This window comes from Sorex araneus, chromosome 3, assembly GCF_027595985.1.
Source record: "Sorex araneus isolate mSorAra2 chromosome 3, mSorAra2.pri, whole genome shotgun sequence".
NCBI classification, from domain to species: Eukaryota; Metazoa; Chordata; class Mammalia; order Eulipotyphla; family Soricidae; genus Sorex; species Sorex araneus.
The window spans coordinates 89,514,976-89,540,893 of record NC_073304.1 but is presented as its reverse complement, the minus strand read 5'-3'; the positions used below and the strand labels follow the sequence as shown (position 1 = coordinate 89,540,893).

Sequence of the window (25,918 nt, the reverse complement as noted above, 5' to 3'; positions counted from 1 at the left end):
AAGTTGAAAGGCATGTGGTGAAGATTCTTTTCTTTCTTTTTTTTTACTACCTCATTTATGTTTTCATGATAATATCAGAGCCTAATTGTCTCTTGGATTAAATATACTTAAGATCTGGGAATTACTTTTTATTGTTTGCCCTCTTAAAGGGGTAAAAAGGAAATAATAATCTTTACCCATGTAAGTTATTTTGAAGAACCCAGTAAAAATTTACCTGTTTTTCCTTCTTTTGGAGTTTAATGTACATTGTTCAAGGGAACTTGATGCTTAAATATCTAATCTTCAAGAGATTTTCAGTGATGCTGAATTAATTCCATCTCTTTTAGATTATTGCATATTACTATATGTTTATTCCTCTGTTTTTATTTGCTTGTCAAAGAATAACATTCCTGAGGGGGGTGCACCTAGGAATCATCTAGTCTTTTTGATCTTTTAAAATATATTTAATATTTAATGTTTAATTAAATACTATACCCAGAAGTGCTCAGAGGGTCAGGAGATGCTGGGGCCAGAACTCAGGGCCTCACACGTGCTAGTATGTGCTCTGCCACATGAACTATCTCCCTATTACAGGCTCCTTTTTTTTTTTTTAATGATTTTTTAAAAAATTTTATTGAATCACGGTGAGATACAAAGTTTTTATGATCGGACTTCAGTCATTCAAAGTTTTAACACCCATCCCTCCACCAGTGTACATTTCCCACCACCAATATCCCCAGTATCCCTCCTGCTACCACCACCACCACTGACCTCTATGTCAGGCACTTTTCTTCTTTGTCTTTTTCTCTCTCTTTACTTTGGGGCATTATGGTTTCCAATATAGATACTGAGAGGCCATCATATTTGGTCCTTTCCCCACTTTTAGCACACATCTCACATCTAGAGCGATTCCCATCATCATTGTCATAATGGTCCTTTCTCTATTCCAATTACCCTCTTCCCCAGCCCTTGAAGCAGACTTCCAACTGAGGATCAATCCTTCTAGCCTTTGTTTCAACTGTCCTTGGGTATTTTTCTCATACTATGTTTTTCTCTATCCCACAAATGAATACAGTCATTCTATGTCTGTCCCTCTCCTGACTTATTTCACTCAGCATGATACTCTCCATGTCCGCCCATTTATAAGTGAGTTTCTTGACTTCATTTCCCCCCTAATAGTTGTATAGTATTTCATTGTGTAGATGAACCATAATTTCTTTAACCACTCATCTGTTCTCAGGCACTTGGGTTGTTTCCAGATTCTGGCTATTTTAAATGGTGCTGCAATAAACATATAAGTGCAGTTGTCATTTCTGCTGTGTGTTTTTGCACCCTGAGAGTATATTCCAAAAGTAGTATTGCTGGGTCATATGGAAGCTCATTTTCTAGTTTTTTTTGAGGAATGCCAATTCTCCAAAAAAGGCTGGACCAGTTGGCATTCCCACCAACAGTGAATAAGGGTTTCTCGTCCTTTTTAAATTGACTTCTTTACATGAAGCTAGAAAACAACTGGTCTTGCTCAACTTTCTAATTTTGTAGAAAAAGAAACTGAGGCCTGATATTAAATGTCTACCCATAGCAGGTTTAAGTTGGACAAAAAGCAACTTTGCTTTTTACCACTCATTGTCCTATTTTTACTGTCATGTACTCTTCTGTGTTCATCTTGTTCCATAGGTTTTGTGAAAATGTACTTAAATTTGAATAAGAAAATAAAATGGTAAACTTTGGTGTCTTTTTACTTAGGTTGTTCAGAATGAAGAAAAAGAGAACTGTGTGAAGAAAGTGGATCCCCAACTACTGAAGGTGGCATTAACTCCTTATCCCAAGTTAAAAACTGCTCTCTTTCCACAGTATACTGCCCCTAGTATCCTGCCACCAGATATCACACTCTATCACCTCATTCAGGTACAGTACTTGGAAATATGAGTCAAGGTTCAACCAGATAAACAGAAAATGCTCTAGGTTTTTCAAATGAAATACATTTAACATAGGAAATGACATATATCAAATGATAGCAGAATGGAGAAACCAGTGGTAAGGCAACCCAAAATTGGGACCAGGAATGTAATTCAGTGGTAGAGCACTTGCTCTACGTATGTGAGACACTGGGTTCAATTTCTGGCACCACAGAACAAACAAAAGATAACCCCAAAATTGACAAAGAAGACCCTTAACACCCCTCAGGCTGCAAGAACAGTACAAAGAAACATGTTATATAAACTCAGGAATTTGAGTCATCTCTCAAGGCTCATAACAAGGCTTTCTAATGGAACCTGGGAAAATAAAGGGTAGGACTAGGTCATGGAAGAAATACCTCAGGTAACATTATACAGAAAAATGTCTTGGTTTCTCTCTTCTCCCCACTTTGAATCTGCCAAGGTACGTAGCTAGCTAACACTGGTAGAAAAGGAACAAAGTGGATTGGGAAATGTAAATGTCTTGAAGTAATGGGCAAAGTATGGAAAGAGTGGAATTGAATCTTAAGGCACAGAGGGAGTTGACCAGCATACCTGTCTGCTGCTTTTGCCTCTGATACTTTTTTTTTGTTTCTTTTTGTTTTTGTTTTGGGCTACATATGGCAGTACTCAGGAATCACTCCTGACTCTGCACTCAGGAATTACTCTTGGTGGTGTATGGGTTACCATATAGTATGTCAGGTATTGAATCCGTCTTGGCCTCATGCAAGAAAAGCACTCTGTCCACTGTACTATTCGTTCTGACCCCCTGCCTCTGCTAATTTTGTACTGTCTTTTAGTGGATTGGGCTATTTCTTTCAATCAGTGCTGCTTAAAGCCTTTTTCAGGACAGACCTTCTTAATGTAAGAGAGGGCTGGGGAGGTAACTCACAGAGGTGGGGTGAGTACTTTGCATGTAGGAGGCCCAGAGTCTGAAACTCAGAATTGCATGTTCTATCCCTCTAGAACTACTAGGAGTGACCCGTGAGCATATCCCGAGTAGTGCCTGAGCACAAGGAGGTGTAACCGGGGCTGGAGCAATAGCAGAGCCGGTAGGGTGTTTGCCTTGCATGTGGCCAACCCTGGGTTTGATTCCCAGCATCTCATATGGTCCCCTGAGCACCGCCAGGGGTAATTCCTGAGTGCAGAGCCAGGAGTAACCCCTGTGCATTTCCAGGTGTACCCCAAAAAGCAAAAATAAACAAGAAGGTGTGACCCCAAAACCAGAGAGGGAGACTCCTCTATTGAGAAAGACAATTAATTACATTGCTTATATTTCAAAAGAATCTACTCGTTCTCTGAAATTTATTCAAGAGTCCTCAGTTAAGAACACTCTGGTTTAAAAAAAAAAAAAAGAACACTCTGGTTTAATGCAGAAGAAAAAATTAAAACAATTTCTCCCTGGCATGCACATTATCTTAGTGTCTTTAATTTGATATAATTGTTATAATCTTATCAGTGTGTAAAATCTTACTCTAGTGTGAGATAGGATATAGACTAATGTTATTAAATAATGGCTTCCCAGATGGGTGTCAGTGAACTGCTCATTGCTGGTATGTGATATTAGAATCTTGGCCCGAATTTAAATCTCCAGGCACACCTTGGAAATATTGCAAGCTTTATTTCAGACTACTGCAATGAAGTGAGTGCTCAGTAAAGCAAGTCATGTTTTAAAAAATTTCCAAAAAAAAAAATTTCCCAGTGCATATTAAGTTACATTTTTAATATCATTAAATGTGCTATAGTTTTAGATCTAAAAAGTAAATGTGGCACAAAGACAGGAAGTGATCACATGCTGTTGGAGAGTGATGCAGATTGACTTGCTTGGTAGATGTTTGCTACAAACCTTCAATTTATAAAATACACAGTATTCATGAAGTCCAGTAAGTGACATGCAGTAAAATTAGGCAGTGTGCCAGGAAGATAGTTCAGTGGGCTGGAGTGCTTCATGAGCCTTGGATTCAGTCTTCAGCCCCACATGGTCTCCTGAGAACCACTGGGAACAACCCCTAAGCACTGAGCTAGGAGCAGCCCTGAGCATCACTAGGTGTTGCCCCAAGGCTGAAGAAAAAAATGTGATTAGGTATATCTGTATACGACAAGGCACACATTTAGTTCAGCAGACTCCCCTTCATTCCCCCTTCCCCCAATCCCCTTAATGGGGCAAGTCTTTGTTAAAGAAAGACAAGCAGTGTATTTAGTTTCTATTTGGCACAAGCTTTTTTTTTTTGGTCTTGTTTTGTTTTGCTTTTTGTTCATGGCCACACCCAGCAGTACTCTGGGCTTGCTCCTGGCTCAGTGCTTGGGGAACCATTTGTGGAGTTGGGGATTGAACTGTGATTGGCTGCATGCATGGCAAGCACCTTTACCCCTGTACTATCTCTCTGGCCTTGCACAGACTTCTAAATGCAGACCAGCACTTTGAGTTGCAATGGTACAACTGTACTTAAGTGAATTATGTCAAAGTATAGTTTCATACCTAAAGTGAATTCAGTCAGCATAAAATCTAGTGGTTTGAGTTTGTTCTTTGTTCTGTTTTCAGATTAACAAATGTGTGTTTAGTTCTATTATTTTGGGAAATATAGTCCTTTTTCTCCTTTTTCTTTATCTTTTATCATTTTCTTTTTTTTTTGGCCACACCCAGTCATGCTCAGGGCTATTCCCAAGTCCGTTTGGAGGGTTGTTTTGGTGGAGCCCAGATGACCATTCAGGTGACCATAAGCCAGTGATCAAATCCAGGTTTCCTGCATGGAAAGCATGTGCTTAGCGTTTGAATTGTCTCTCTGATTCTATCCTTAATGCACAACAAATTTATTCAGTTTGAAGTCAAAGCTATTCTATCCTTAATTATCTAAATCTTGACTTAATAGTTGTTATTGTTATTTCCTATTTGTAATACCCCCTCCAAATATGTTTATCATCTTTCCTAGAGTATTTGGCCTACACAGATTTTTTTTTTCTTTTTGGGTCACATCTGGTTATGCTCAGGGGTTGCTCCTGGCTCTGTACTCAGGAATTACTCCTGGCGGTACTTGGGGGACCACATGGGATGCTGGGAATCGAACAAGGGTCAGCTGCATGCAAGGCAAACACCCTACCCGCTGTGCTATCACTCCAGCCCCTAGACAGATTTTTTGTCACCTTTGCTGTCTGCTCTCAATCTTTTTCTCACTGACTTGACCTTAATCTTGTGGGGGTTTTTTTGTAGTTGCTGATGTTTTGCTCAGTCACATTCCTTTAATACCTTGATCTTACTATGACCTGCTTTTTGCTCTTCCAGCTATGATTACTTAGTACTATTTTCTGGCCTCAGACCTTGCCTTTTGATTCTAAAAGTATTTCTGTGTACCATTTTATATCAGAACTTACACCTCTGCCAAAAGAGTCTACTCTGTGGACATAATTTGAAATATGGGAGAATCTTTATTATTTTTTCCCTTATACCTCAACTATTGTGCCTAGCTTTTTCCTTGTGCTTTAACACCCCCTTCCTCCCCAGTTTTTAGCTTTAGTTCTGTTTTTATAATTTTGGTAACTTTTGGTGGTGCTGGTAAAGCGTGTAGTCACTCATTGAGCTCTTGTGCCCAACAGCCTCTGTTCTGTTGGCAGTATCACAGGGGTTGTTTGCTTTTACTTATTTATTTTGCATCTTATTTATTTATTTTGCTTTTTTGGGTCACACCCAGCGATGCTCAGGGGTTGCTCCTTTCTCTGCACTCAGAAATTATTCTTGGTGGTGCTTGGGGGACCATATGGGATGCTGGGGATTGAACCCAGGTAGGCCTCGTGCAAGGCAAATGCCCTACCTGATGTACTATTGCTCCAGCCCCAGTTGTTTGCTTTTTTCTTTATTTTTATTATTGAGATACCCTAATTAAGAGTATTATAGCAATGTTTTAAGCAGGTAGTGTTACTCTACCACACCCACTCTCATGCTAATGTCTGAAGTGGGGAGAGTCTTTAGAAGGAAAATAACAAGTTCTCTTTTTATTAACATATGAGTATATCATATAGTGTATCATACATTTCATTGTACTCTGAGAATTTATGTCCAGAATTTAATTGTTCTGGAGACAGGAAATGGACTACCTATGAAGTCCTATCATTTAATTTTGCTTATTCACTTTTAAGTGAGTTAACATTTGACTTTTCCCTTTTTTCAGTCACTGTTGCCCTTTGATCCTAGCAGATTGTTTGGCTGGCAATCTACCAACACACTCGCAATAGGAGGTAAGTTATTAGCATTCTACTTATTTCAAAAGTATTTCAGCAGTGTTGGGGCTGGAGCAATAGCACAGCTGGGTAGGGCGTTTGCCTTGCATGCGGCCGACCTGGGTTCGATTCCCAGCATCCCATATGGTCCCCTGAGCACCGCCAGGGGTAATTCCTGAGTGCAGAGCCAGGAGTAACCCCTGTGCATCGCCGGGTGTGACCCAAAAAGCAAAAAAAAAAAAGTATTTCAGCAGTGTTGATGATAGAGGCAGAGGAACCCAGGTGTGTATAATCCCATTAACGGCCAACATCCAGAGACTTAAAAGCGAGCTCCCAGAAGCGCGCTGCCACAAAGGGATATCTTGTAGCCTACTTCTCCCTCTGGGAGAAATTGGCGAGCTTCTAAGAGTTTCCTGCCCACATGGGACAGCCTTGCAAGCTTCCCATGTTGTATTCATATGCTAAATCCAGTAACAAGCTGGATCTCATTCCCCTGATCCTGAAAGAGCCCCCAGTGCGACATCATTGGGAGGGCCGAGTCCAGATAGACTTCTAAGATCTCAGGGAAAGGACGAAATGAGAGGTTACTGAGCCTGCTCGAGAAATCGAAGATTAACGGGATTTCGTGATCGTGATAGTTATATGTATATATATGTGTGTGTATGTATACATATAGATAGATAAATAGATACATATGTATATGTGTATATTTGAAAAATTAGAGGGATAGGACAGTGGATAGGGCACTTGTCTTGAATGTGGCTGACACAGCTTCAATCCCTAGCACCACATACAATACCCTGAGCCTCACCAGGAGTTATCCCTGATCCCTGAGCACCACTAGGTATGGCTCAAAAAACAAAAACAAAAAAGTGTGTTTATTTGCATATATAGTGCTTTATGTATACATAGAGAAACCAAAACATACAAGAAAATAGGTTAGTTAAAATGAAACTTAACATTTTGTTGGTTCAAAGTGATATATAGTTACAGAATGATTATAGCAACCAGTTTTATCATTGCAGAGTTAATTTTCCCAAGTTAAATTTTCCAAATTAATTTTCCTGAAATTAGGTATAACCAGATGCAAAGAAATAATTATTATTGCTTCACTTCCCTCTCCACAGATGCAGCAAGTCATCTCCCACATTTTTCTAGCCCTGATCTGGTTAATAAATACGCTATTTTGGAACGTCTGAATTTTGCTTATTATTTGCATCATGGACGGCCATCATTCGCATTTGGTACTTTTCTTGTCCAGGAGTTAGCCAAGAGCAAGAGTCCCAAGCAACTGTGAGTATTTAAAACATAATTTCTTTGAAATTTTTAAATTATTTTGGTTTTGGGTCCATACCTGAGGGTGCTCAGGGGTTATTCCTGGCTTTGTACTTAGGAATCACTCCTGGTGGTACTTGGTGGACCATATGGGATGCTGGGGATTAAACTTGGGTCAGCTGAGTGCAAGGCAAACACCTTACTTGCTGCACTCTCTGACCCCATAATCTTTTCTTTTAATGAAAGGCATCTCTCTATATTTTACATGTGCTTTTAAAATAATGTACTGAAAGCATTACAGTAAGAGATTATATTCCAGGGCCAGGAATGTGTCTCAGCAAGTGCGTGCCTCACAAGTATAAGCAACTTGGATTCAATCCCTGGCACCACAGAAGGAGGAGAGGGATAGTGGCAGATGGATAATACAGAAGACTCTTGTCTGGAATCCCACCAATTCTAGATTGAATCCCCAGCACCATATGTGGTTCCCTAGCACCTCCATGGGTCACTCCTGAGCACTGTTAGATGTGGCCCAAAAACCAGAAGAAAAAAGAATTATATTTGGCTGGTGATTTGTTTCATTTATTTTATTTAATTTATTGGATGGGACTGGGGGGTGGTCATTGGGCTTACTCCTGGCTCTGAGCTCAGGGTTCACTCATGCCTGGGCTCACGGGACTATAATGTGGTATGGGGGATCAAACCTGGGTCACCCATGTGCAAGGCACTTCAGCCCTTTTCTTAGATTTTTTTTTTCTAAGTAAAAACAAAGGTCTTAAATACTTATAAAATCTCCCAAGTTTTGGGAGATTTAATAAGTATTAGTTTTTTTAATAGGAAATGAGATAATATAGATGTCTATCTATATAGTTTTGATATTTTTATTTGACTTTTGGGCCACACAGAGCAGTGCTCAGGGGCTACACCCAGTGGTTTCCTTAAGACAAGGTTTTTCTTGGTATGAGGCATTGAGCCCAGACTTCCCATATGCAAAGCAGACATTCAGCCCATTGAGCTATTTCTCTGATGCTCCCCAAATCATTTTTAAATAATATTTTTAAAATGACTTGGGAACTTGTCAAATATTAGCAGTTACTCTAAAGAAGGAATTCTGTTAAAAGATGTGAATTTTGTATTTAAGATCTTTGTTTTTATAATTTTCTTTTTATGAAGCACAGAATTTAGACAATTGGGGACAAAGAGATTGTATCGTGGTAGGGTACTTACTTGCCTTTCAGATAGTTGATCCAAGTTTGATCTTAGAACCAGGGGTAAGCCCTGAACACTGCTAATTCTAACCCCAAATCAGAGATACTTGAAATTGAAAAAAAAAAAAGAAGAATTACTTACTGGTTTATTTTAGAATTAGCAGTGTAATGCGCTTTTAGATAAAAGTCAAGTAATTCAGAAGGATAAAAATTGAAAAAAGTCTCATTCTACTAATCTCATTCTGTACAGTAAATAAATTTAGTTCTTATATATCTTTCTTGGAAAATTTCCTGTGTATATGTATCAGAGTCCTTTATTTAATCTTTGGTTTGGGAATCATACTTGGCATGCTTCGGGGCTACTCCTGACTTCTCAGGATTTGCATTTGGAGGTGCTCAGGAGACCATATGTAATCCTGGGATCAAATCCATGCCTCCTACTTGCAAAGCATTTATTTTTGGCTTTCAGAGTCCTTCAAAATATAGGTACTTTCGACCTGAGGATAGTAAAGTGGGTAGGGCACTTGCCTTGCATATGATTGGTTTGATCCTCAACACTGTATGTGGTCCCCAAACACAGAGTTAGGAATAGCTCATAATCACAGTTAGGTATGGTCCAACCATTCCCCATCATTCCCCCACCCCCACGCACACACACCTGCAAAAAGAAAAAAAAAAGAAAAAAAAAGAAAAAGAAATAGCAGAAATCAGTAAGGTATTTGCTTTATGATGTCAAATGTAGGTGGCATTAATTTTTTTTTGTGGGGCCCAAGAGATTGTACAGCATTGTACGGTATTTGCCTTGCACTTGGCTGCTCAGTGCTGTCACCATATATGGTTCCCAGTATGATCCCCAAACCAATTGTAATACTTTTCTGCATAGTTTTGTGTAAATGCTTACAATTGATGAGATCATACGTTATCAATCTTTCCACTCCATGTTACTCAAATAAAGTTGGAAGCAAGAATAATTTGGAGTAGGAGTAGGTATTTTAAGAACTAGAAATATCTAAGGGAGGGGCTGGAGTGATAGTCCAGTGGGGAGGGTATTTGCCTTGCACATGGCTGACCTGGGTTTGATCCCCGGCATCCCATATGGTCCCCCAAGCATCGCCAGGGGTTATTCCTGAGTGCAGAGCCACGAATAGCCCCTGAGCATTGCCAGGTGTGACTCAAAAAACAAAATAAAAATAAAAATCTAAGGGAATATGGGATGATAGAGCCAGAAGACAACTAAAAGTTTCTAGGAACCTATTAAATGGATATTTGCAAAAGGCACAGAAAGGGAGGAGCAAACAGTCATCTGTGTCTGGCATTCCTTGTATCCCTCATATAATTCCATCTGATTTTCCTGGTGAGAAGCAATGTTTATGTGCTGATTTGATTTTGATTCCTTTCTTTTTCAGGATCCAGCAAGTAGGTACGGAAGCCTATGTTTTAGGACTGTCCTCCTTCTACATACCTTCAATAGGAGCTGCCTGTGTTTGTTTCTTAGAATTACTTGGCCTCGACAGCCTCAAGCTTAGAGTTGATATGAAAGTGGCCAATACAATTTTGAGCTACAAGTGTAAAAATGAAGATGCTCAATACAGCTTTATCAGAGAGTCTCTAGGTATAACACCCTTAGATGGTTGGTTTTATTTGAGGGGAAGGGATGAACAAGCCTAAGGCATTTTATCATGAGAGGAAACAACTGCTTTCCTATTTTATCCTTTTCTTGCAGTGTTGATTCTCTGTCTCACTGTTTTTTTAATTGAATTCTGAAATGACTCTGAGTTATGTTTGTCAAAGAGAAATGATCTTTCGTCTTAACTGAATTTGGTTGTTCACATTTCTTAACAGCTGAAAAACTGTCTAAACTGGCTGCAGGTGAGAAGGCAACCACAGAAGAATTGCTTGTTCTCTTAGAAGAAAGTATATGGAACAGCATTCAGCAACAGGAAATAAAGAGGTTTGTGAATTGCATTTCCAGCAAGTTTTTTTTTTTCAATCTGTTTCTTTCAACACCACTCGTGTATTCATTAATTTTTCTAGCTAATCTTTTTAATTCAATCAGTATCTAGCAGATACTTAGTAAATGGGTTATTTTCTCCATATATGCATCTTGCCATCACTAAAAAATGTGAAGATCATATGGCATTTATAGATAATTTTATTTTTCACTTAAAAAATAATAACTAATCTGTATTGTATTGGATTGACTGCAATCACTTCCCAAGTTGTGGGACCTTGGGAGCTCAAGTGATAGTATAACGGGTAGGGTACACAGTGGGTTTGATCCCTGACACACATGTACACATGTGGCCTCTTTTTTTTTTTTTTAACTTTTTGGGTCACACCCAGTGATGCACAGGGGTTACTCCTGGCTCTGCACTCAGGAATCATTCCTGGCGGTGCTCGAGGGACCATACGGGACCATATGAGATGCTGGGAATCAAACCCAGGTCAGCCGTGTGCAAGGCAAACACCCTACCTGCTGTATTATCACTCCATCCCCATGGCCTCTTTTATTTTTTAAAAACTTTTTTATTGAATCTCCATGAGGTACAGTTACAAAGCTTTCATGATTGAGTTTCATTCTGTGATCTCACACACATCTCTCTACCAGTGTGCATTTTCCATCACCAATGTTCCCTATATTTCTCCCGCTATCCCCACCCCACCCCACCACTGTAGGCACTTTCCTTCTTATTTGCTATCTTTGGGCATTATGGTTTGCAATACAGATACTGAGGGGCCATCATGTTTGGTCCTTAGTCTACTTTTAGCATGACTCTCCCATCCTGAGCAATCCCTCCAACTATCATTGACTAGTGTTCCTTTCTCCAGCCCAACTGCCTTTCCCCTAGCACATGAGGCAGGCTTCCAAACATGCAGTGATCCTCCTGGCCCTTGTCTCTACTGTCCTTAGGTGTTAGTCTCATATTATGTTATTTTATATTCCACAAATGAGTGCAGTCATTCTGTCACTCTCTCTTTCTCTCTTTTTTTTAATTGAATTACCTTGTGGAAAGTTACAATGCTTTCAGGCTTAAGTCTCAGTTATACAATGCTGAGACAACCATTCCTTCACCAGTGCCTGCACTCCACCACCACCACCAAAAAAAAAAACCCAGTATACCTCTCATCTCTCCCACCCTCATCCCCCCCGCCCTCCCGCCCCTGCCTGGGTAACTGATAAATTTCACTCTACTACCTCTCTTTCTGCATTTTACTTAGCATGATATTCTCCATGTTCATTCACTTTTTAAAAATTTCTTTTATTTTATAGAGTAGTTCTTGATATTTGATTACATTTAATATGTAATTAAATTCCCACAATTATATTTTGGATATTTCCATCCTGAACTCCAACTCCTGCCTCTAAGCAGAACTGAAATAATTTATTTTGTATTGTTTGTTATTAAAAAAAAACTGCTGAAAATGCTACAAAAAAGTTTCCTTAGAGGAAAGAGTGTGAAGATTGTTGTATTTCACCCAGGGGCCATTAAGCCCTTTTATAAGAGATCACTAACCTGTTGTTAAAGGTTGAGCCTTGTGTCCATATATATGTGTATGTATATATCTGTGAAAAAAATAACTTCCCTCTAAGATTGGTTGCCTCCTACTTTACTTATTTATTTTTTGGGAGGGGTCACACCTGGGGATGCACAGGGGTTACTCCTGGCTCATGAACTCAGGAATTACTCCTGGGGGTGCTCGGGGGACCATATGGGATGCTGGGAATTGAACCCGGGTCCGCCGCATGCAAGGCAAACGCTATTGCCTTGGCTACTTTATTTATTTATTTTTTTTGCTTTTTTGGGTCACACCCGGTGATGCACAGGGGTCACTCCTGGATCTGCACTCAGGAATTACCCCTGGCGTTGCTCAAGGGACCATATGGGATGCTGGGAATTGAACCTGGGTTGGCCGCATGCAAGGCAAATGCCCTACCTGCTTAAACAGAAGCTCAGAAGCTTCTTAGTTTAATGTTGTCCCATTTATTTATCTTTGCTTCCACTTGCTTGGTCAGTGGTATTTCATCCTTGAAGATGCTTTTAGCTTCAATATCATGGAAGGTTCTGCCTACATTTTCCTCTGTGTATCTTATGGATTCAGGTCTTATATTGAGGTCTTCAATCCATTTGAGACTATATTTGCTATCACTCCAGCCCTGCCTCGGCTACTTTAAACTCCATCAGTTGTGGTGCCGTACTTTTGGAGTATGGGTGGTATGAGGTATGAGATGTCCAGGAATAGTTTTACTCATTGGTGATGCTCAGCCCGAGTGTGTGGAGAACAGCCATGAGCATGGTGGGGTTGAGTTCTGGAGGTTTTAGGCTGCCAGGGGCTGGGTCCCTTGGGGCGGGGAGGGGCTCACCTGTCCAACTTCAAGGCACTCCGATTGAAACAGCCTGGCATGGGGTGGCGGCAGTCCATCTACTTTTAAAAAAATTAAAAAAAAAATTTTGTGAATCCCCAAACAGACTTACAAATTTTCATCATTACATTTCAATCAAACAGTGTTTGAGTACCCATCCCTCCATCTACTTTTAAGCAAATTTCATGACTTTATCTTTTCTACAACTGCATAGTATTCCATTGTGTAGATGTAGCAGTTTCTTTAACCAGTCATCTGTTCTTGGGTACTCGGATTGTTTCCAGATTCTGGCTATTATAAACAGTGCTGCAATAAACATATAAGTGTAAATGTCATTTCTACTTTGCCCTCTCCCCCAGACTTCCAACCGAGGACCAATCCTTTTGGCCCTTATTTTAGCTGTCCTTGTGTATTAGTCTCATACTTTGTTTTTCTATATCCTGCAAATGAGTACAGTCATTCTATGTCTGTCCCTCTCTTTCTAACTTATTTCACTCAGCATGATACTCTCTGTCCATCCATTTACAAGTGAGTTTCTTGACTTCATTATCCCCCTAATAGTTGTATAATATTCCATTGTGTAGATGAACCATAATTTCTTTAACCAGCCATCTGTTCTCAGGCACTCAGGTTGTTTCCAGATTCTGATGATTTTAAATGGTACTGCAATAAACATATAAGTGCAGTTGTCATTTCTGCTAGCGTTTTTGCACCCTGGGAGTATATTCCCAGAAGTGGTATTGCTGGATCATATGGGAGCTCAATTTCTAGTCTTTGGAGGAATGTCCATATTGTTTTCTGACAAAGGCTGGGCCAGTCAGCATTCCCACCAGCAATGAATGAGAGTCCCTTTCTCCCTGCATCTGCTCCAGCATTGATTGTTCTTGTGTGTGTGTGTGTGTGTGTGTGGGTGTTTTATGTGCGTCAGTTTTTGTGGTGTAAGATGATATCTCATTGTTGTTTTGATTTGCATCTCCCTGATGATTAGCAATGTACAGCATTTTTTCTTTTTTTTTTTTTTTGCCTTTTGGATCACAACTGGCGATGCACAGGGGTTACTCCTGGCTCTGCACTCAGGAATTACCCCTGGCCATGCTCAGGGGACCATATGGGATGCTGGGATTTGAACCCGGGTCGGCTGTGTGCAAGGCAAACGCCCTACCCGCTGTGCTATCTCTCCAGCCCCTGTACAGCATTTTTTCATGTGCCTTTTGGCCATTTATATTTCTTTTTTGAGGAAGTTTCTGTTTATTCTCCCTATTTTTTGATGGGGTTGCAGGTTTTTTGTAAAGTTCTACCAATGTATTGTATATCCTGGATATTAAGCCCCTGTCTGATGGATATTGGGTAAATAATTTTTCCCATCCTGTGGGCTCTCGCTGTATTTTGGTCAGTGTTTCTTTTGAGGTGCAGAAGTGGAGTTCACAAAGTAATTTTGGGTGCTGTGGCAACGCAAGCGGTCGGTGGCCCATAGCCACCTCCTGACTTCTTCAGGCCTTCCCAGGAGAGAGATAGACAGGGAGATGGGGGACCATAGTCTGATGGTGGAAATGGCCTGTTTAATGCAGAGCTGCTAGCCTACTTATAGAACATCTGAGGGGTGTTGAGGTAAGGACATAGGTGTGATTGATCATTGACATAGATAAACATTTGGCTGAGGAAATTCTCTTGGGGAGACTAGCTCAAGGAGACACTCTGTCTCCCAGGGACATCTACATTGCTTTTATCTTTCCTTTCAGTTGTATGTTATCAATACTTGCAGTTGTTTGGATAAACATGTAAAAGACAAAGATCCCAACACTTATTTCTCTGGGCTCTGAGAGCAAGCAAGGCTTTTAACCCTTAGTCCCTGGGCTCTGAGAGCAAGCAAGGCTTTTACTGTAAATCCCGTCTAAGTCTTCTCAGACTCAGTTCAGCCTTGTTCTTCCCCATGGAGGTCCTGTCTCTTAAGTCATAACAGCTTGCATCAAGACCATGCATTTATGCTTTCTAGACTGTCCCATTTCGATGCCGGGGTAGCTTTGTCACTCACCTTGGGTTCATCCCAGTCCCACAGCAGGACCTCTCTCTTGGGGGTTAGGAACTACAGCAACTGAAGCCTGAGTCAAGTAACCATGACCAATGCCTCGGGCTAGATATATTTCAGGGTCAGTCAACTCCCAAATATTAGGAGCATAGCATTAATGGTCTTTCTTTGTTTAACCAAAGAACATTGCTCTACAGTAAAATATAAAAAGGCTGTAGAGGAAATAGAAAAGCAGGTACAAATACACAGCACTTCAGATACAAAAGAGTACAAATACAAAGTCCAGAAAGTTTTGGCTTATAAGAATCAAGACTGACTTGGAGAACTGTGTCAAAGAGAGGTAAAATACAAAGGAAAAGTTAAAGATAAACCTTAACTAAATTTGGGATGCTAGCAGGAGCATGATATGCTTCTCTGGGAGGAGGAAAAGGGGCAATTCACTGATGAAGCCTTAAAACTCTATGGTTAACAGCCAACACAGAAGCTCAGAAGCTTCTTAGTTTAATGTTGTCCCATTTATTTATCTTTGCTTCCACTTGCTTGGTCAGTGGTGTTTCATCCTTGAAGATGCTTTTAGCTTCAATATCATGGAGGGTTCTGCCTACATTTTCCTCTGTGTATCTTATGGATTCAGGTCTTATATTGAGGTCTTAAATCCATTTTGATCTGACTTTTGTGCTTGGCGTTAGACAGAGGCCTGAGTTTATTCTTTTGCATGTAGCTGTCCAGTTTTCCCAGCACCGCTTGTTGAAGAGGCATTTCTTTCTCCACTTCACATTTCTTGCTCCTTTTTCAAAGATTAAGTGATCATAAGTATTTTGCTGGTCGTTCATTAGTTGCATATATGTTTAAGAGTGTGATTTCTTCCTGTTGTAAATATCCCTTGATGAATAGAAAATGGCCTTCCCTGTCTTTTCTGATCTTTTTCAGCCTGAAATCTATGTTGTCAGATACTAGTATGGCCACCCCAGCTTTTTTGAGGGAGTTGTTTGCTTGCAGGATTGTTTTCCATCCTTTGACTTTGAGTCTGTGTTTGCTCTCGCTATTCAGATGTGTTTCTTGTAGGCAGCAGAAAGTTGGGTTTAGTTTCCGAATCCATTTTGCCACTCTGTGCTCTTGATTGGTGCATTTAGACCGTTAATATTGAGAGAAATTATTGTTATGGGATTTTGTGCCCTCTTTCTGTAGGGTTTGTTGTTTTTGTAGGGTTTTTCCTTGTCTTATAGTAGCCCTCTTAGTCCTTCTTTTAAGTTTAGTCTTGAGTCTATGAAGTTCCTGAGCTGTTGTTTCTCCGTGAAATAGTGTATGGTTCCTTCAAGTTTAACTGAGAGTTTAGCCGGGTAAAGTATTCTTGGTGAGGAGTTTATTTCATTAAGTTTTTTCACTATATCCCACCATTGTCTTCGGGCTTGGAAGGTTTCCTCTGATAGGTCTGCTGTGACTCTAAGGGGTGCTCCTTTGTATGTGATTTCCTTCTTTGATCTTGCTGCTTGCAGTATTGTGTCTCTATCCACGGCATCCATCATTCTGACTATGATATGCCTTGGGAATTTTTTTATTTGGGTCCTTCTTAGCTGGCACCCTTTGGACTCCTTGGATCTGGATGCCTGCATTCTCTAGGTCTGGGAATTTCTTAGCAATGATGTCTTTAATTGTGTTTTTTTCATTGGGATTGGTTCCCTGTGCTTCTGGTACTCCAATGATTCTTATGTTTTTTCTCTTGAGGTCATCCCCTAGGACTCTGATTCGCTCTAGAGCCATTTTGAGGTCTTTTGCCATTATTTGTTGTTGCCTATGTGCTTTCTACAGCTCATCTTTAAGCTCACTGATTCTGTCTTCGGCTGTAGTCATTCTACTATTGAGGGCTCCTACTGAGTTTTTTATTTCATCTACCGCTTCTTTTAATTGTGTCACTTCTGTTCGTAGCTTTGAAATTTCTGCTCTCATTTCTTCCTGGATTATCTTGGTGGACCGTTCCAAAGCTGCATCCATATCCTCCCTTAATTTATTGGATGTTCATTCCATAATTGCTTTGAGTTCATCAACCATCTTTACGATTTCCTCTCTGAATCCTTTATCTGAGAGGAGGTTGTATTTCTGGGAAGTCCTTGTTGAGGTTTCTGAGATCCTCTCTTCCATCTCTCCTGGCAGTGGGGATTTTCGCTGTAGGAGAAATAACTGCGGCCGCATGAGCAGCCATGCTTCCAGAAGGAGGCCACACCCCCTTTGAGACCACGCCCCCAACAATCTGGGGAAGAGGTGGTGCGAAGAGGTGACTGAGAGCAGTGAGGCTGGGCGGGCTGGGAGCTTCAAAGCCCCAGACCCTGGGCGGGGGTGGGGTGGGGAGGGGGGTGATAGGAGAGCACTTCTTCGCTGGGCCTGGGTATTGATTTTGTAACCTGCTGCTTTACTATACAAACCTATTGTTTCTAGGAGCTTTTCTGTAGAGTCCTTATGATTTTCTAAGTATAGTATCATGTCATCAGCGAATAGTGAAAACTTGACCTCTTCCTTTCCTATCTGGATGCCCTTGATATCTTTTTCTTGCCTCACTGCTATGGCAAGTACTTCTGGTACTGTATTGAATAAAAATGGTGAGAGTGGGCAACCTTGTCTTGCTCCTGATCTTAGAAGGAAGGCTTTTAGTTTTCCCTGTTGAGAATAATGCTTGCTATTGGCAAGCGTTATTGTGTAGATGGCTTTGACTATATTGAGGAAAGTTCCTTCGACTCCAATTTTTTTTTTGAGTTTTAATTTTTATTTTATTGAATCACCATGAAAAAAGTTACAAAACTTTCAGGTTTAAGTCTCAGTCATATAATGATCAAATCCCCATCCCTTCAACAGTGTACTGTTCCACCACCAAGAACCCTGACATACCCCCCCTCCCACACACTCCCCCACCTGAGAGGCTAATGATCTTCACTTTACTCTCTGTACTTTGAGTACATTCAATATTTCAACAGAGAACTCACTATAATTTAGAATTTTCCCCCAACAATCAAACCTGCTGAAAAGGCATCATTTGATATTTTGTTTTCCATTGCTGAGAGTGAAGAATATATGAGCTGTTATGGCTGCGTGGTTTTGGATTTCTGATATTTTAGTAAAGTCCAGAGAGATTTCTGCCAGAAGTCACCAAAAGACAAGGCCGAAAGAGAAAAACCTTTCTTCTCCCCGGGCAGCCTGGGGTTGTAGCTCAGTTCACAGTCTAGATGCATTTCTGTAAGAAGCTGCTGGGTACCAAAAGTGATTAGTAGCCCTCCAGGATCATAGTCTTTACGGAGCAGAGGAGCCGTTTTGTGTGTGTGGCCACTCCGGTTCTCGTCTGGGCGGGGAGCGCCGACTCCAGTTTCTTTGAGAGTGTTTATACATGGGTGCTGGATCTTGTCAAAAGGCCTTCTCTGCATCTGTTGATAAGATCATATGGTTTTTATCTTTCTTTTTATTGATATGGTTTATTATGTTGATTTACTTGTGAGTATTGAACCATCCTTGCATCCCCGGGAAAAATCCTACTTGGTTGTGGTGTATGATGTTTTTGATGAGTCATTGGATTTTATTTGCTAGTGTTTTGTTGAGGAACTTTGTGTTGTGTTTATCAGGGATATCAGCCTGTAATTTTATTTTTCCTTTTTTTTTGGTGGTGTCTGTCTGCAACCCATGTTCAATTCCTCTGCCTCTCTCGGAGAGCCCGGCAAGCTACTGAGAGTAGGGAGCCCACACGGCTGAGCCTGGCAAGCTACCCGTGCGTATTGGATATGCCAAAAACAGTACCAATAAGTCTCTCAGTGAGAGACGTTACTGGTGCCCACTCGAACAAATCGATGAGCAATGGGATGACAGTGACAGTGACAGTCTGCTTTTGGTATGAGGGTGATATGTGTCTCATAGGAACTGTTTGGAAGTGTTTCTGTTTCTTCAGTTTCTTGGAAAAGCTTGAACAGGATTGGGAGTAGGTCCTCTTTAAAGCTTTGGAAGAATTCACTAGTGAATCCATTTGGGCCAGGGCTTTTGTTTTTTGGGGAGACTTTTGATTACTATTTCTATTTCCTTGATGGTGATAGGTCTGTTCAGGTATTCCAAGTCTTCTTGGGTCAGCTTTGGGAATTTATCAGATTCCAGGAATTTATCCATTTCTTTGAGGATCTCTTGTTCTGTGGCATAAAGATTCTCAAAGTAATCTCTGATTATCCTTTGAATTTCTGTGATTTCTGTTGTGATGTCCCTCTTTTCATTTCTGATTCTGTTAGGGGTCTCTCTCTCTCTCTCTCTCTCTCTCTCTCTCTCTCTCTCTCTCTTTTTGTGAGTCTTGCTAGTGGTTTATCGATTTTGTTTATTTTCTCAAAGAACCAGCTCTTGGTTTCGTTGACCTTTTGGATTGTTTTTGGGTTTCCATATCATTAGTTTCTGCTCTAAGTTTTATTATTTCTTTTCTCCTGCCTGGTTTGGGCTCCTTTTGTTGATCATTCTCAAAGATCTTAAGCTGTGAGGTAAAGTTACTTATGTGGGCTCACTCTTCCTGAGGAATGCTTGTAGAGCTATAAACTTATCTCTTGACACTACTTTTGCCATGTCCCATAAGTTCTGGTAACTCGTGACTTCATTCTCATTTGTTTCCAGGAATCTTTTGATTTCCTCTCTAAGCCACCAGTTGATCAGTAGTGAGCTGTTTAATTTCCAGCTGTTTGATTTGAATTTCTGTTTCTCTATGTGATCCACTTCTGTTTTCAGTGTATCATGACCTGAAGAGATCATTGATACAATTTCTATCCTCTCAATTTTATGGAGGTATGTTTTGTGGCCCAGCATGTGGTCTGTTTTGGAGAATGTCCCGTATGCATTTGAGAAGAATGTGTATTCAGCTTTCCCGGGTTGAAATGTCCTATATACATCTACTAAACCCTTGTCTTCCACTTCTTCCCTCAGATAAAGTATGTCCTTGGCTGAGCTTGAATACGGTTGATCTATCAAGAGGTGATAAGGCAGTGCTGAAATCTCAACTATTATTGTGTTGCTATGAATGTCTTTCTTCAAGTCTCTGAGCATTTGTTTTAAGTATTTTGCTGATCCCTCATTTAAGGTGCAGATACATTTAGGAGTATGAGTTCTTTCTGATGTACAGATCCTTTGATCATTAAGAAATGACCTTTCAGTCCCTTGTAACCTTCTTTAGTCTGAAGTCTATGTCGCCTGATACTTGTATGGCCATCCAGCTTTTTTGAGGGAGTTGTTTGCTTGTAGAATTGTTTTTTATCCTTTTGAGTCTGTGTTTACTCAGACTGCTTAGATGTTTTTCTTGAAGGCAGCAGAATGTTGGATTCAATTTTTTGATCCGTCCTGTCACTCTGTCTTTTAACTGGTGCATTTAGTCCATTGACATTGAGAAAGATTACTGTTATGGGGTTTTGTCCCATCTTTCTACCAAAGTTTGGTGTATTTGAGGGGTTTGTTTTGTCTCAAGGTAGCCCATTTAGTTTTTCTTGTAACTGTGGTTTTGAATCTGTGAAGTTCCCGAGTTGTTGTCTGTGAAGCCGTGTGTTGTTCCTTCGGATATAAATGAGATTTTAGCTGGGTAAAGTATTCTTGGTGGGGCATTTTTTTCATTGAGTTTTTTTCACTATATCCTACCACTGTCTTTGGACCCTGAAGGCTTCATTAGATAAGTCGGCTGTAAATCTTAAGAATGCTCCTTTATAAGCAACTTCTTTCTTTCATCTTGCTGCTTTCAGAATTTTATCTCTGACTATGGCTTTTGTCATTCTGATAAGAATATGTCTTAGAGTATTTTTATTTGGATTTCTTTTAGCTCGTACCCTTTGGACCTCCTAAATCTGCTTGTGCGCTTCATCTCTGGGAATGTCTCAGCAATTATATCCTTGAAAGTTTCTTCTTTATCAGGGTTTTCTTCCGGTTCCTCTGGGACTCCAATGATTCTTAATGTTATTCTTCTCTTGATGCCTAATTTTCTCTTGATACCTGTAGGTATATTTTGAGACTCCTTTCCATTTTCTGCTATTGTCTGGAGATTTTCTGCACCTCATCTTAGAGCTCACTGATTCTGTCCTCAGCAACTGTTCCATTGCTGCTGAGGCCTTCCACTGAGTTTTTCATTTCCCCTACCAAGTTTTTTAGGATTGTCATTTTTGCTTGTGTTTTCATTTGCATTTTCCTTATTTCTACTCTCATATCGTCTTGTATTTTATTAGCAGTGCATTTTATTGCTTCTTTGAGCTCCTTATACTTCCTTAAAAGATCCATTCTTTATCTGAGAGGTTATATAGTTCATTATTACTGTTTGATTCATCTGGGCTAGCAACGTCACTCACTAAGCCTGGTGAGTTTCTGTGTTGTTTTACCATTGTGACCTTTCAATTTTCTAGTTTTTTTCCTGTGTGTTAATGTTTTGACCCCCTGCAGTGAAGCTGTTTTTGTATATTACCATGGGTTATGGATAGGTAAATAAATGTGGGGCCTGGGTTAACTAATACCTCAAATGTAGGTTATAAAGTCACTTCTTGTATGCCATGAGGGGTAGATTGGGGGTGATGCTGGGGGTCCATACACCTGGTTTGAGAAGTTAGATCAACTTGTTGGGGGCAACGACTCCCATATGGCCTCTTGAGCCCACCAGTAGTGATCTTTAACCACAGAGCCAGAGATAAGCCCTGAGCACTGCTGGGAGTGTCTTCCCATCCCACCTCAAATAAATAAAGTTGTGGCACCATCTCACCACCAAAAAGAGCTCTTGAACTATTCCTCCCACCTTTTCCAGTTAACACTGCTGAGTGTGACCCAAAAACAAAACAAAGTTGATTTTTGAAGAAAACTCTTTCTTTTGATATTTACTGAATGGCTTTTTAGGGAATATTCTAACATTAAGTTTGATTTGTACTATTTGCTCCCATTGAAAATTAAAGCTACATTTTCACAAGCTTTTTTTTACTTTTTTCACCCTCAATTACAGATTATCCAGTGATTCTAGCAGCCAGTGGGCCTTGGTGGTACAGTTCTGCAGGCTCCATAATGTGAAACTGAGCATGTCTTACCTGATGGAATGTGCAAAAGCAAATGATTGGTTACAGTTCATTATTCATAGCCAGCTCTATAATTACCATCCAGAAGAGGTAAGTCATAAGTTGTTGCTAGCTTCTTATTTAGAGGAGGGGCTGGAAAGATAGTAAAGTGGGCAGGGCACCTGCCTTGCACACAGCTGGTCAGGTTCAACCCCCAGTACCCTGTGGTCCCCTTAGCACAGCTGGGTGTGACCCAAAAACAAAAGAGAAAATTTGAATACTTCATACAAGACAGTGTTGTGTGTGTATGTTTGTGTGTGTATGTGTGTGTACACTTATATTTTGGTTAGATACGATATTTTTACTAAGGTTTCAATGGGTAGGTTTTAAAAGAGTAATCATTAGTAGAGCTAAATAAAGTTTTTATGACTCCAGATTGAATATGGATTTACTCAGAAACAACAAATAGGGGATGGAGCAATAGCACAGCAAGTAAGGTGTTTACCTTGCACACGTCCAACCCGGGTTTGATTCCCAGCATCCCATATGGTCCTCTGAGTATCGCCAGAGGTAATTTCCGAGTGCAGAGCCAGGAGTAACCCTCATGCATCATTGCCGGGTGTCACCCAATAAGCAAAACAAAACAACAAAAAAGAAACAACTTACTCAGAAACAACAAACAACTTGTAAAGTTATATAACTTGACATTTTTTCAGGTCACCTTTGACAGAGATGGGCAAGTGAGAGTTCACAGGATGAGAATCATTTTGCTTTGGCTCTTCTCTAACTTTTTTGGCTCCAGCTGAAATTGAAACTTGTCTATTTTAATAACCTGATATATTTTCTAGGTGAAAGCTCTTCTCCATTATTTTAGTCCTGTCCTTCAAGACCACTTGAAGTTGGCTTTTGAGAACTTGCTTCCAGAGTCAAACTCCAGAGTGGACAGTGATCCAGTCTGCACCAAGTCTCCTCACACACTTCAGAGAAGCAAAGAAGAGACAACCGGTCTCTTTGAAATTCTGCTTCAGTGTTCAGAGGAGCCAGATTCCTGGTGTTGGCTCCTGGCTGAAGCAGTGAGACAACAGGCCCCTGTCCTTAGTGTCCTGGCCTCCTGTCTCCAGGTGAGGATCTTGAGAAGCCTACATTAAGTATTCAGAGAACAATAGGTGAATCGGGGAGGTATAGGAGAGGCTGAGAAGTAGTGGGGTGATGATGACAGCCCTATTGCAGCCTCTGCTTTCAAGGTCATTGAAACTTTCTGTGCTCCTTCTGTGTAGGCTTCTCACAATCTATTGGCTCAGGGCACCCTTCCTTGTGCCTGGACATTCAGTAAGTTATGTGGTCAGAGCCTTGGATCTTGAGTGACAGACACTTTGATGGATTGACCTGTTGGTCAGAATCGAAAAGTGCTCCCAGGACTCCTGTGATAAGCAATTCTAGGGAAGCCTGTTCAGTTTTTTTGTAGTTGGCATGTCCCTGACTTCTACATGTGCTGTCTCAGTCTTCTTGGCCTTTTGACATGCTGTGATTTTTCAACAGTGCAATGGCCCCTGTTTATTCATGAGACTTTTTCATGTTTGAAGGCTTTTCAAGCCAAACCATTTTAACGTATTTAATGAGGTGACTTATTCTAAACAGATGACTTATTCTAAATAGGAAATGTCGATCTATAGTTGTAGCATTACAGGAATCGTCTTCCAGGCTCTGTTGCCTCTCATTATCTCTGTAGGACGCCAGTGCCATTCCTTGTGTCTGTGTTTGGATCATCACTTCTCTGGAAGACAGTGTTGCAGCTGAAGCAGTAGGTCACATTCAGGGCTCAGTGGAAGGCCACACCTGGGACCTAAAGGACCTTTCCATTATCTGGAGAACATTATTGACAAGGCAGAAGAGCAAAACTCTCATCAGAGGTTTCCAGTTGTTCTTTAAGGTAGTGATAATTCATTTCTTCTCTGAGTGTGAAAGGATAATCCCCCCCCCCCCCACCTTACTGCCAGAGACATGGAGATAGCTCAAAGAGTAAGAACCAAGGTCTGGTCCAATTCCCTAGATACCACCAGATCCTACTTCTGAGGACTGAGCCAGGTGTGACCCCAAAAACAAAAGCCAAAATAAATGAGCCTCCATTGCTATTTCAATTATTCCTCTCCCTAGAAAATTTTTTTCCTTTTTTCTTTCTTTTAGTAAGTAGCAGATAATAATTGACTTACTATTTCTTTTTTCAGTTTTTTTGTGCCGTGGATTGAATCCAGGGCCTCACATATGCAGAGCAAGTACTCAATTGCTGAACTGTATTCCTGGCCCCCTAATCAGGATTTCTTTTAGCAAAGTGCTTTTGTACATTATTTTTGTATGTTATTTTAGTAAAGCGCTTTTGTACACAATAATCCTATATGGAGATAGTATTATATGAGGATGGACTAGAGCGATAGCACAGCAGGTAGGGCATTTGCCTTGCACACGGCTGACCCAGGTTCGATTCCTGCATTTTTCTCAGAGAGCCCGGCAAGCTACCAGAGTATCCTGCATACTACCGATAGAGCCTGGCAAGCTACCCGTGGCATATTCATATGCCAAAAACAGTAACAAGTCTCACAATGGAGACGTTACTGGTGCCCGCTCAAGCAATCGATGAACAATGGGACAGTGCTACAGTGCTATTATATGAGGATATTATAAAGTGACATTTTCCTCATTTTCTAAAAAAAAAAAAAAAAAAAGCATAGAACTTTCCCAATGTGTCAAGGTACTTTACTCAGTTGTGTACTTAAGATTCAGTTGCAACTTTCTGACCCCAACACTGCTCTCTGCTGACTGAAACATTCTCAGGGAGGTGTTGGAAATGTACACGCCTGGGCATTCCGATGCCATAGAAGCAAAAGATTAGAGTTCTGTGGAGTCATTAACCAAGCATGTATGTTGAAGTGTCCTCCCAGCATGACCTTATGTTATGTCTTCTCACATATAATGGACCTCATGAGAACAGACAGAAAATGCGCTATTGATAGGTATATCTGGCTTAATTATCTTTTTTCTAAAACGAAAAGGAGAAGTAAGTTTAATTTCTTTATAACATGTAATCCTGTAAATCCTATGGTGGCATTTGTTTTTCACTTTAACTCTCTTTATTAGCATCCTCATTGACAAAATTAATTCAGGATTTTATCATTTCATTCAAACTTTTCCTCAAAGGATTCCCCACTGCTGTTGATGATGGAGATGTATGAACTTGGTATGTTCTTTAAGAATTATAAGGCAGCAGAAGCAAAACTTCTGGAGTTCCAAAAGACCTTGGAAATTGTGAGTTGGAATTTTAAGTATTCTTTCTTGCTACTCTGCTGGTAATTGGGATGGCCTATGTCTGTTAAGGCAGGATAAGGCAGATTGTGAGTAACTGGTATGACACTTAATTGAAACAAAATTACTTGTAGTTCCAGATGGGGTATCAAAGAGAAACTGCAATGGCCTTGATTATAGAGCAATTTTAACTAGTATGTGAATTTTGATCAGTATCTTAATGTTATAACCGAACTCAGGGAAAAGAATTCTTGGTCTCTGTTACAGATCCTAGAGAAACATGTATAACATAGACCACATTTTGCCAATCCTATATAGTTCCAGTAAGTATTGGATGTGAAGAATGTTTAATACTGAACTACTCAGTGTGACAAAAAAAAAAAGTGAAGGTCTTTTCATTTAATAATTAATAATACTTATTCACATGATGCTGATCGTTATGGTCAGTTTCAGGCTTTACCTATTCAGATGCCTTTTCCAGGCCTCGTTTTTGTTTGGAGATAATTAACAGTGTATGGCCTGGGGAGGAGGAAGCTACATGAGGGAAAGGAGTATGTTTTAGTTCTTGGATTGTCAGCACTTTTGTC

The 25,918-nt window shown here is 40.3% G+C and overlaps 1 protein-coding gene across 3 annotated transcripts in view; it reads left to right on the top strand.

Moving 5' to 3' along the window:
- Positions 1 to 25,918, top strand: part of SPG11 (SPG11 vesicle trafficking associated, spatacsin) — a 102,008-nt gene that overhangs the window by 45,929 nt on the left and 30,161 nt on the right. For all 3 annotated transcript variants that reach the window (XR_008629299.1, XM_055132492.1, XM_004609628.2), the window contains exons 19-27: positions 1,723 to 1,884; positions 6,098 to 6,164; positions 7,274 to 7,439; positions 10,036 to 10,241; positions 10,472 to 10,580; positions 21,986 to 22,145; positions 22,883 to 23,155; positions 23,764 to 23,964; positions 25,227 to 25,334. Coding sequence is in view for 2 of the 3 variants with exons in the window: in XM_055132492.1 (XP_054988467.1) it covers positions 1,723 to 1,884; positions 6,098 to 6,164; positions 7,274 to 7,439; positions 10,036 to 10,241; positions 10,472 to 10,580; positions 21,986 to 22,145; positions 22,883 to 23,155; positions 23,764 to 23,964; positions 25,227 to 25,334 (1,452 nt within the window). In the remaining variant the exon portion in view is untranslated. The remainder of the gene's footprint in view (positions 1 to 1,722; positions 1,885 to 6,097; positions 6,165 to 7,273; positions 7,440 to 10,035; positions 10,242 to 10,471; positions 10,581 to 21,985; positions 22,146 to 22,882; positions 23,156 to 23,763; positions 23,965 to 25,226; positions 25,335 to 25,918) is intronic.